Source organism: Pinus tabuliformis, chromosome 4_1, assembly GCF_031772625.1.
Source record: "Pinus tabuliformis cultivar Carrire ecotype Pingquan chromosome 4_1, CPIR1, whole genome shotgun sequence".
NCBI lineage: Eukaryota > Viridiplantae > Streptophyta > Pinopsida > Pinales > Pinaceae > Pinus > Pinus tabuliformis.
Genome location: NC_142303.1, coordinates 661,799,369 through 661,811,713, shown reverse-complemented (window position 1 = coordinate 661,811,713; position 12,345 = coordinate 661,799,369). Strand labels below are relative to the sequence as shown.

The 12,345-nt window shown below is 37.4% G+C and overlaps 1 protein-coding gene across 1 annotated transcript in view; it reads right to left on the bottom strand.

The window, feature by feature from the left end:
• Positions 1–3,880: 3,880 nt before the first annotated feature.
• LOC149177845 (ENTH/VHS family protein) overlaps positions 3,881–12,345 on the bottom strand; it is a 142,337-nt gene continuing 133,872 nt past the window's right edge. Inside the window, exon 5 of the mRNA XM_089420225.1 lies at positions 3,881–4,424. Coding sequence (XP_089276351.1) covers positions 4,383–4,424 — 42 coding nt within the window. The 3' untranslated portion in view covers positions 3,881–4,382. The remainder of the gene's footprint in view (positions 4,425–12,345) is intronic.

The following is a 12,345-nucleotide window of genomic DNA, read 5'->3' as shown; positions in this document are numbered from 1 at the left end:
GTCATCAATTAGATATGTTAACTTCAAATTTGGTCAATGAAGGAGCACCAGAAGTCCAAGAGTTAATTCAAAAGCATGAAAAAGAATTCCAAGATCTTCCAATGAAGTTGCCTCCTAAAAGAGAAATCGAACATACAATTGAAGTCAAATCAAGATCAAATCCCATCAACATCAAACGGTATCGATATCCACATCATCAAAAAATGAAATTGTGGCATTATCACAAAAAGTAGAAGCCCGTATGTTGCTCTAGTTGTATTAGTTCAAAAGAAAGATGGATCGTTCAAACTATGCGTCGATTATCGAGGACTAAACAAAATAACAATTAAAACAAGTTTCCATCCCTTTTAATGATGAAATGTTATATGAACTACATTGAGCTAAATACTTTTCAAAATTGAACTTAAGATCAGGGTATTACTAAATCATAAATAATGTTGGAAGACATAGCAAAAACTACGTACTGAACACATGAAGTTCATTACGAGTTGAAAGTAATGTCTTTTGGTTTAACCAATGCACCAGCAACATTCCAAGCTACTATGAACGAGCTATTCCACCCATATCTAAGGAAGTTTGTGTTAGTATTCTTTGGTGATATTCTAATTTATAGTAAAACATGTAAAGAGCACCTAAAACATTTGGAGCAAGTTGGAGCAAGTTCTTACTGTATTAGAAAATCATTAGTTCTATGCCAATAAGTCCAAATGCAAATTTGGGAAAGAAGTAGAGTATCTCGGACATATAATATCCAAGGGAGTAAAAGAAGATCATAATAAAATCAAAGTTATAAGGGAATGGCCCAAACCAGTTAATATCTCCAAACTAAGAGGTTTCTTAGGATTAACCAAGTATTATCGAAGATTTATTAAAAATTACGCTCTAAACCCCTAACAAACCTTCTAAAGAAGAACTCATTGCAATGAAATGATGAAGCAAAAAAGTGTTTTGAACACTTGAAGGAAATTATGTCTAATGCCCCTGTGTTGGAACCTCTAGGCTTCTCGAGACCATTTGTAATTGAGTGTGATGCTTCAAGTTTTGCCATAAGAGCAGTAATGCAGGATGGTCACCCAATTAAATTTGAACGCAGGAAGCTCAATAAGGAAGAAAGTCTCAAGTCTACATACAACAAGGAAATGCTTGTTATATGAACGCATTAGCCAAATGGAGGCAATATCTCTTGGGAAGTAAATTCTTAATACGAACAGATCATAATAGTCTTCAGTGTCTCCTCCAACAGAAAACAATATCTACAGAACAACAAAAATGGATCGAGAAAATCGTTGTCTTCAACATGGATATATTACATAAAAAAAGAAAAGATAACATAGTAGTTAATGTTCTCTAAGAAAGACAAAGAACCATCATTACTTGCAGTGTTAGTTATTGTTCCCAAATGGCTTAATGAGATTCGAAGTGAATATGTGAAAGATCTAGAAACAAGTGCTATAATCAATAGCATTCCTTAAGATTCAAAATTTAAATGGAAAAAGGATATTCTATGGTACGAAGGAAGAATTTATCTGAGTTCAAACTCCTAATTTAAAGCCAAGATTCTTAAAGAGTTGCATGATTCATTGTCGACCGGACATGTAGGATTCTTTAAAACCTGCTATAATGCATGTCAGTCATTCTTTTGGAAGGGAATGAGCAATGATATTCAAAAATATGTAGCAAAATGCGATAAATGTCAAAGGAATAAAAATGAAAATATTATGACACATGGGTTACTTCAGTGTTTAAATATTCTGAATCAGAAATGGGAAGAAATATCAATGGACTTTATCGAAGGTTTCCTGTGTCTAATGGCAAGGATAAAATTTTTGTAGTAGTCAACAGACTCACCAAGTATGCTCACTTTATTGGAATGAGGAAATCAGACTTAACAAAACAAATCGCTAAGATATTTTGCAAAAATGTTTACAAATTACATGGATTTCCCAAAGTCATTGTGAGCAATAGAGTTGTCAAATTCAAGAGTAATTTTTGGAATGAATTTTTCAAACATATAGGAACCTACCTCAACATGAGTTCAGCCTACCATCCTCAAACAAATGGTCAAACAGAAGTTGTCAATAAATGTTTAGAAACCTACCTACATTGTTATGCCACAGACAAACAAAATAAGTAGGCTCTGTGGTTACATCTCGTTGAATAGTGGTATAATTCTACTTACCACACGTCAGCGAAAATGACTCCATTTCAAGCTCTGTACGGTTACGAACCTCTAGTATGGAAGGACTTTGTTATCATCGAGACAAAACTTCCAAGTATTAAAGACTAGTTAGAAAAAACCCAAAAAGTTGTCCAAACCCTAAAAGAAAATATAAATAATGCAAGAAACCATATGAAGCAACAAGTTGACCGAAACAGAACAGAGAGAGAATTTGAAGTTGGAGAATGGGTATTTGTTAAACTTCAGCCTTACAAGTAGTTGTCCTTAAAACAGAAGGGAAAAAACAAATTGGCACCAAGGTTTTATGGACCGTACCAAATCAACAAGAAGATCAACCAAGTAGCATACAACTTAAGCCTTCCTAAAAAAAAGTCATGTTCACAACATTTTCCATAAAAAGGCACTTGGTGAACATCAGTCAGCACAATCAACACTTCCGACTTTAGATGACAAAGGAAGAGTCATTCTAGAACCAAAAGGTATTATCTCCATCAGGGAAAAAAGGTTGTGATCACAAATACTCAAAGAATCCCTAATCAAGTGGAAAGTCTTACCATAAGAAGAAGTTTTTTGGGAGACAGAAATGTTTCGTCAACAACACCCATCACACCCGTCGTTACATATGTTTTGAGGACAAAGCATCTTTTCAAATTTCAAGAAGGCGGCAATGTTATGTAAAAAATAATCTATAACTATTGGTTAATTAGGCAAAGGGCACGATCAAATATCATGCCCATTCACCAAGAGGCACCCAAGGCAATATTTAAGCCAGGGGGGCCTCCCACACTTGTAACCATCATTCATAATTATTAATAAAATATATATGTGTTTTCTATCATTTATGAGTTTCATGCTCCAAAGGTCTATACAGCCTAGACTAATAGGATAAAACATTAAACTTTTACTTGCTGGTGTTAAATCTGTGACACCAATTATGACAAAGAAAGCTATATCCAAATAAAAAACCAAATGTGCAAATATACTATTTAACTGTGTACACATAGCATTCGTATTTGTCAACTACAGATAACGAAGCGTATGTAGAACAAGGCAGCCACAGATACAATCCCTTCAGGAATCCAAATACAACCAGTTTTTAAATTTACAAGTCAAATCCAAATGTGAGAAATAAATAAATAAAGCATGGTTTATAACCAACTATTTGTACTTGAAAGCATCATAGTTGTTTCGACATTCAAATAATAATTCATTATGAATCCAAATAAGGGGTCACTACATGACTTTTGTACCATGAAAGTTTCTCCATCACTCTTGTAACATGAAAAGTATCTCCATTTTTTGTTTGGGAATAAACAAATTCGTAAGCAATTACATATGTTTGCTTATGTTGTTAGTAAAAAACAATATTGGTTGTATGTAACCATTTTCATATTCTTCATGTGTTCCTTTACATATTCATGTACATCACGAGAAATACGATCGTTTCTTTCCTCATTCTGGAATCACAGAAGTTTGAAGTTTCATCTCACAAGGAAAAACCATGAATTAAATCAAAATAAGTCATCCATCATCCAACCACTCATTTATCGGACTGAATTTGGATGAGCTGAATCACAACACCTTGAGACAATTCCAGCAAATTACAGTACTCAAATCTGTCTCTCAAAAGGAGACGGATGGCTAAAACATCCCAAAATAAAATGAGGTCAAGAGGGGTGAAAGCAATGACACGTATTATGATGGTCTGCCAAAGTTAACTTTCTTCCATTTAATTCCACTTCCAGAAATTTAATCTTCATGGGGTGCTACAGACAATAATCACCCTTCCAGATATCATCACGGTATACACTACACTTCAATGTTTTCTGATTATTCCCTTGCATGCAAAAGCACGAGATGCATGGGAGGAAAAAGAGACTAGTTTTATAAATGAAACCACATAATTGATGATCTCAACAAATTAAGATACATTTTATGGACAGTTCGAAGGCAATTATACAACAGACAACAAAATCAAACTACAAGAGCAGAAAGGAATCCTATGTAACAAGATAGGCTTCCATATTAAAAAAGAGTCTATGAAATATATTATTTCCTTATTGAAAATAAGAGCCGCATCCAATGAGAAAACACATTATAAACCTCATTCTTTCCCACATTAACGGTGGACATCATTATTTGGAGAACCTGAAGATATCTGGACTCTCCCATCTAATTTTTTGCAACTATAATACCTTACAGTTCAGGTGACTTTCTTCGTGTTTTTCGCAGCAGAAATATGGTCCTGCAAGATCAGTGAAGATTAGTTAATTGCACAGTTCAGAAATATTAACATACATCACACCCATGCACTAAAATAGTAAAATTTAAACATAGTTTGTGCCATGATAAACGGATGAGAAAGCTGGTAATAAATGTGCAATTCTAAGCATATAGATCCATGTTGTCAACTGCTGCCCCTTTTATTTGGCAGTAGTTCAAAACAAATACAGTAAAACAATGCATTGAAGATATAATTCAACGAGACCTGACTGACATGGAGAATCTCCTGCAAAGTCTTACAATAGTTGGATAGTAAACAAGTATCCAAATCAGAAGGAAGACTTTTAAAGTAATGGACAGACAAAATTAAGAATCTGTGAGAACGGATGATGCCTAAATCGAAATCAAAATTAGAAAAGGTAGGAAATATGACCATTTGGCATGGAATCTATACTTAGCCTCAGGGTATATTGAAACATTAGTAACATAAACTTAAGTATTTATATCATCCATTCTTCATTTGCATCTCCATAAACTTAAGTATTTATATCATCCATTCTTCATTTGCATCTCCATGCAGTTAATAAAATGAACTCGAGAGCTAATATCGTCCATCATCAATGAAACGCAACATTTTTTCATTTGCATCTCTGTACAATCTGATATGTTAGTTCTAAATATAAATATTAAATATGACAGACAAGCCAACATATTGAGTGAAGAAAATAAAACCTTCAGTCATAATATTAAGCCAGTCATATTCCTTTCCTTCCAATACAAATATACCATTGTAAATATTAATTATTAAATAGAACAAGCATTAACAAGTACTAACATAGGGAAGACGAAGTTTGATCACACGGTCAATCTCATTCTCCCAAAGGCATGTCATTGCCATTCAGTAAAATTACTCACATTCTCAGGTTTTAGGCTTCATAACTGCTTGGAAGATAAAAAAAAATTAGTTGGCATAATCTCAGAATTACAAAAAAGTTTCACCACTGAACTATCGATAGAATTAACTGCGGTGGTCATATTGTTATCCATCATACCTAGCACTTTTAACTCTCTAGCTTTTAAAGTTAAGTTATGTGACTAATTTAAGTCATATGTCATATCAATGTAGATAAGGTTAGGACATGTGATGTTAATTAGCTTCTGAAGTTGTCTTTAAATAAGAATGGTGGTTGTACTGTTTGTTATCCTCGTGATGGCATGAGTGGTAAAATGTGTTTTCAGGGGTAACTTGCAGGGATGATGACGGGCTTGAGATGCATCTTGGTTGGGCATGTTGATGGCTGTGGGTACTCTTATTTTACTCCATGATGGTGCATGGGGTGCTACATGATGGATCATCAGTTTATATGGTAGCTTGCCTTCATACCCAGTTCTCTGTTCAATGGTTGCACTTGATGCTTTAGATGGATGGCTGTGGTGTGCTCTTTGGTGCTATGATACATCACTGGTGTTCATGGTTAGCCTAGCATCTCACTTATGGAAAAAAAGGACGGTATGAAGCGATCCTAGCTTATGATGGCAGGTTTATTACTTGGCCCTTTCTTTTACTATGACTTTAGCTTAAAACATTTAAGAATGTGGGGCAAATAGGGCCAACCCTTCTTCATGATGAAGGCATACATAATTGAGCCAAAGCTATGTTTCAGGAAATGCAACCCCTACCCCCCCTCGTACCAGTCACATTTCTGTATTGAAACAGTGACACACGCTTTAATCCATATACGACACGGGAAACATGTTTCATACAAACTGAAACAGATCTCAAGCACATTTCAGTGTCCAGACAACATGTCGCCAAAAATAATTGTTTTATTTTACCTTAATTTGTTTGTTGAGACCCACATTTTGTTTTTAATGCCTAATTAGAGCTTAATTATAAATTACTGAGACTTCCAAAAGCCTCTAAGACCAGACAAAATTCTTTAAAAGAGGGTTTCACTCTCAGGTTGTACCAAAATGCTAGAATTTTGTGATGTAATAGGGGTAATTTTTTGCCCTAGGTTTCCCTTCAGTAGTTAAAATTTATCTTTAATGCAAGACAAATAACATAACCTTCAATAAGCAGAACTGATTTTTCCAATGTTAAATAAATTCAACAGTGTAATCCAACTATCTCATCAATCAATCAGCCTGATTATATGTCAACAGTGCAAACCAATCCAACAAGATAAATTCTCTTATTTCTACACAGTATTCATTAAATTTCTGTCAACAGTTATTGTTACAGTGCACCGACAGTCTGGTGGTAATTCCTTCATAACAATGGCATTCTTCCAAGACGGCAATACGAATACAATAGAAATTAAAACCTACCAAACAAACTGGACCCATTTATTCAGACTGGACCTGTTATATAGAATGATCCAACAGTGGTTTCATATGGTTTTAGACAATCCTCGATTCTATGTCCACCCAACTGTTTGGGCCACGCTCAACATGCCTTCTAACCCTTCTACACCTGCCCAGTGTGACGTCCAATACTCCACACGACTTCAGAAAAGAGAACTGCAGTACATATGATCACAAAAAATCCCGTCTAACCTCGTTGTGGTTATCGCAAGTCACAATAATGATCTCATCCACCATGTATAATTCTTTCGTTGTCCCGCTGTACAAACTCGTTCCACAGTGTCCTAACAGTATGTCGCAAAAAATATTGCATATATACCCTAGCTCCGCCGCAGAAAACTCATTTAACACGGGCTGACCTCAAAATAGTCGTGGGAGACTATGATCCAACACGTAATAATTTTAATGTTGCCACCGGTTGAATGGTTAACTGAAATTAGGGCTCGGTAACTCTCATGGATGGCCACAACACTGAAAGGTTTAGACTACTACCTCAGACTCGCTATTCTAACCCGTGACTCAGAGATGTATTTAATAGACCTTCATTGTCACAGAAGTGATAGATCACGGCTGAATAGGGATGTCAGATCGTCCTTGAGCGTTAATATTAGGGCTGAACTACTCCTTGTGCAGAATTACCTTACGCATAGGGTCTCATCTAGTTTCAGGTGACATCCAGCATTTAGAATAGATGCGTTCTGCGCAGAATTTTCCTTCAAAGAGACTCGTCCAAATTTAGAATGACTAGATTTTGCCTTTATCTCAAATCTTTCTCAAGCTACTTCATTGCTCCTCCAAATAATTGAGAGAGATCCCTATGCCAAACAAAGACTAGAAAGATAAAAGAATTTTATCAACTAGGGTGGAATCTTTCACCACTGAATTTGATAAGAGGAAAGCGGTCTTAAAACCCTCAGAGCCTCGGGCTCAAAAGAACAAAGATAAATTATCCAATTCCATGATGATCAAAATGAATTAATCCCTCTCATATTTATAGATTTCCTAGAGTGATCTCTCCTCCTTAATGATTGAGTAAATTTCACTTCAAACCCCAATTTTGGGTGTCTTTGCCCAGCTACCCAAAAACTCACCCAAAATTGGAAATTTTGGGGTTTTCCCCTTTATTGACAACTGTAGCCTACAGGGATGGATAGGCTATTTTGTCTGTTAGGCCAATTAATCCTTTGGGAAGATTATAGTCCCCCCTTCTCAACATTGCTTGTCCTCAAGCAACTGCAATTTGAAAATGGGGATGCACAACCTCTTCAACCTTGGAATCTACAGCCTCGTTGAAATAAGGCTTTGAATTTACTACGAGACCTTCAAGTAAAACAAGAACTTGAAGGATGCTTGAATTCACGGGATCCCACATTTCATTCCTTCTGCCTGTCCATGTGTTTAAAAAACTGAGACAAATCTCCCATTTACATACAGATTGGGATTTAATCGAAGACCTCTAGAACGATAGTGTATTGATGGTGGAGTGCGAGGATACTCTGTTGGAAGATGTATATCAAAGAAGAAAAGGCCGTCTAGATATGGTGTGCCAGCTGCTCCAATAATTACAGCCTATGTTGCAAGAAACATCTATTTTGGTGGCGTACCAGTACCCGGGATGCTTTGAAACGCCCAAACAGCTTTGAAACATCACCCGTTGTACCGTACGGTGTTTCGCGATTTCGAAATGCCAGACGGTGCAGCGGGCGGCGTTTCGGTGGAGTTTCAGCGCAACATGCCGAGTTTCAACGATGGAAAAGAAATGTTTTTTTTTAGCCTTTTTCAGCCATCTCAACTTGTGGAAAGAGGGCGTGGGCCCCATCTAACACCAAAACACACTAATAAATTAATTTTTATGTGGCTATTAACTAAATTTAATAAATAAATTACAAATGGAATTCTCTAGAATATGAGAAGAATAGAACTCTCTAGAAACCCTATGAGCCTCTTCTTTTCTTTAAAAAGGCACTTCTTTCACTCATTTCTCACACATTGTTTTGCAAGAAGAGCTTCCTATAGCAGCAGCAAGGAGTTTGTTTGTGTTTCGGAGTGTTGGCAGCAAGAGGAAAAGTGTGGACAGCAGCTAGTTGGGTGAGTTTTCATTTCCTAATTTTGCATCATTCATGGCTTCTCAAAGTAGTGTTTTCAAGTGCCTCTAGATTGGGTGAGTTTTTCATTTTGTATTATTGTAATTTTGCAGCAATCATGGCTTCTCAAAGTTGTGTTTCAAGTGCCCCTAAAGCCACTCAAGCAAGCAGGCAACAAGAATATTATCCTATATGGAAGTATGTTACCAAAGTGACGCAGATGGGTTCGGGTGGTACATGGGAATGGAAGTGCAATTTGTGCAAAAATGAAAAGACCTTCAAGGGCTCTTACACAAGAGTGAAGGGTCACATTTTGCATGAAGAGATAAAGGGTATTGATGTGTGTGCACATACCAAAAATGCAAAAGTGAGGGCTAGATTCAAGAAAGAGAGCGATGATGCTCAAAGGTTGAAGGATCAAAGAAGCAAAATCAGCATGGGGACTACCAATCCTCGCATGTCTGATAGCGTTGAGCTAAGGATTGTTCAAGAAGCAAGAAAGAAGAGGGCACTAGAAGTAGAAGTTGAGTTATCAAAGCCATCAACTCCAATTCAAGATAGCAAATTGGTGAAAATGCTTGATAGTCAAGGGAGAGAAGAAGTTGACTCAAGAGTGGCAAGGGCCATCTTTGCTTGTGGCATCCCCTTTAATGTGGTTCGATCCCCATATTGGCAGGATTTGGTGAGAGCGATTAACAAAGCTCCTCAAGGTTACAAAGGCCCAAACTATGAAAAAGTCAGAACAATTTTGTTGAAGAAAGAGAGGCAACTTCTTGATGATGTTCTCAAACCAATTCGTACCTCATGGGGTAGTACAGGGGTTTCTATTATCTCAGATGGCTGCACTGATACAAGACACAGGCCTTTGATTAATGTCTCTGCATCAAGACCAAAAGGAGCCATGTTCATCAAAGAAGATTGTTCGGGTGAGATAAAGGATAGTAAGTTCATTGTTGATATTTTAATTTATGCTATTGAACAAGTAGGTTCAGAAAATGTGGTGCAATTTATCACAGATAATGCACTTGTTTGCAAAGTTGCAGGCTTGATTGTTGAGAGTAGATATAATGTTAAAATTGGCAACTAGGGCCAAACTCCATGTGGGTCATCTTATTAATGGCAATTGATATTTTTCTTAGATCCCTCTCATCGAGAGGTGTAGGCTTGATCTAAGGATCATTCAATTCCTACAAGTATTCATGGAGATATGAATTTATTTGTGTTATGGGACAATTCGTCAAGGTCGCCCAGCAACCAAATTTCCCCCACTTGTGCTCAACGTTTTCGTATAAATAGAGGTGCCTTGAAGGTCATTTGTACACACACTTCTTGTGATCTCCTCCTCTCCACTTGTCTTTAGTTTTGCTAGGAGGAGAGATCCCAAGAAGACAATGCTGCCCTAATGGAGAAGATGCCCTAAAACGCAGTAATGGAGATGATGACCTAAAAAGCAGTGATGGAGAGGATGCCCTAGCTCAATGATGCCATGGAAGAAGGCATGCCCTAGATCTGAACGCTGCCATGGGAAGGTAGAGTCTTGTAAATGCCCTAGCCGCAGTCAAGAGGGGCAGTAAAAGTGTAAGCCCTCAACGCAGCCAAGAAAAGGGTCTTCTGTCTAAGTGAGTTTCAACGCTATCCAAGGAACCCTAAAGGAAGCCCTATCCGCGGAAATTAGGAGGATGTTTGCAGCCCTATGGACGTTGTTAAGAGGGATATGCCATGCCCTCATCTACTATGCTAAAAAATCAAGGACGCAGTCAAAGGAGGTCTTAACTTGTAAAAGACTTCGTTGTCATGAGGAAGCCCTACTGCCTAAACTGCTGATCTAAATCAAGGCAGCCCTAAACGCTGTCTTTAAAAGATGTTCTAGCGGCAGGAGGAGAGTCCTAACAGCCATTAAGGGAGAGGTATAGCTGCTGTGAAAGGAAGGTCTGATCGTAGTCATAGGAGGCCTATTTCAGCAGTCAAAAGAACCTCAACCACAGCAAGAAAGAGACTGATCAGCGTGTACATTTGAGAGTTGTTTCAGGGGTCAAATTAAAGGGCTGAACTGCTTGCTGATAGGAGGTTTGAGTGAGCTCTTGCTGGAAGGATATCAGCCACTCTATAGGTTGTCATAATCATGTCCTAAGGATTGTTGTATGCCACTTGGATGAGAAGTGAGCATAGACATAGTTCAATCATTGTTTAGGGCTTGAAGGCTACTCTGAATTTCCAGCCACCAAGCCCTTGTGATTTTGGTGAATTTTCATGCAATTGGCAAGCGGGAAATAATGTTTTGCTTGCTGAAAGTTGTGTAGCCCAGCAAGATAGACATATAGACTTAAACTGCAGAAATTTGCAGCCTTCGCCTATAGACCAACAAGCCATTGCATACAGAGAGGAATTGATTTCCAGATCTGAAAATGCTTCTTGTAATTCATCTTGATGCTCATTAAAAGATGATTTTGTGGTCCCAAAAATCTAAAACAGGAAGATAATGGAGTAGAATGAATGTTACAAGACTTACTCGGTCCTTCGGATTTCTCAAGGATCTTGGTATAGCCAAATGATTATGAAGATTGGAGAGAAGACATACCAAAATTCCATGGGCTTAAATTCCATTGATGATATTTCAAGACTTAATATTGTTCATGAGTGTTGAAAAGTGTAACTAGGTTCGGTCTTCATAATGACATGTAATTATGATTTTATGTAATGTGATGTAAAGAAGAAAAATAAATTTATTTGTATTGCTTGCTTCATGGGTTTCATGAGCAAGAGATTTTATTTTTGAGTCAAGACTCCCAATGAGAGTCTTCAGGAATTATTTGTCATCTAGTCATAAAGTGATAGAGTCATTGTCATGTAATGAAGTCATGGTACACAGTACAATTTGTATACAGTCAAACATGTCTATGTAAAGTATCCTCCAAGAACTTGTCACTTATCCCCTTCAAGTCGGCCTACAATGATGGAAGAACATGCTAGAAGAAGTAGGCCTAACTACTTGAGATCATGTCGGCCTAAAGGACATGAGATGAAGTGTATATATATAGCCTCACTCGGCCTCACTTAAGGAGAAGCAACTCGACATACATTTGGTGAAGAAGTGCAAAGAAGAAAGGCTACAAAGAGAAGTGCGAAGAAGTGATAAGGAGATTTTCTTTTGGGCAAGCGAAGGATGTTTCTTCTAGGTAAGCGAAGGAGGATTCTTCTAGGCATAACGAAGAAGGTTTCTTCTGGGGTCAGGGAAGAAGGTTTCTTCTGGGATACTTGTTCTAGGTAACTGAGATAGAGATCTAGAGACCGAGATTCTCTAGAGGAAGCCAGTGAGATCATAGAGACGAAGTTTCCCTAGGAGAAGTCAAGAAAAAGCAATGTGAAGTATAGAGACCGAGTTTCTCTAGAAGGAGCCGAGGAGAGCAGTTCGAGATCAAGAAGAAAGTCGAGAAAGGGAAGGGGCGGAGCATCAAGGTTGGTGACAAGGTTCTTGGAAGGATATTAGAGTCA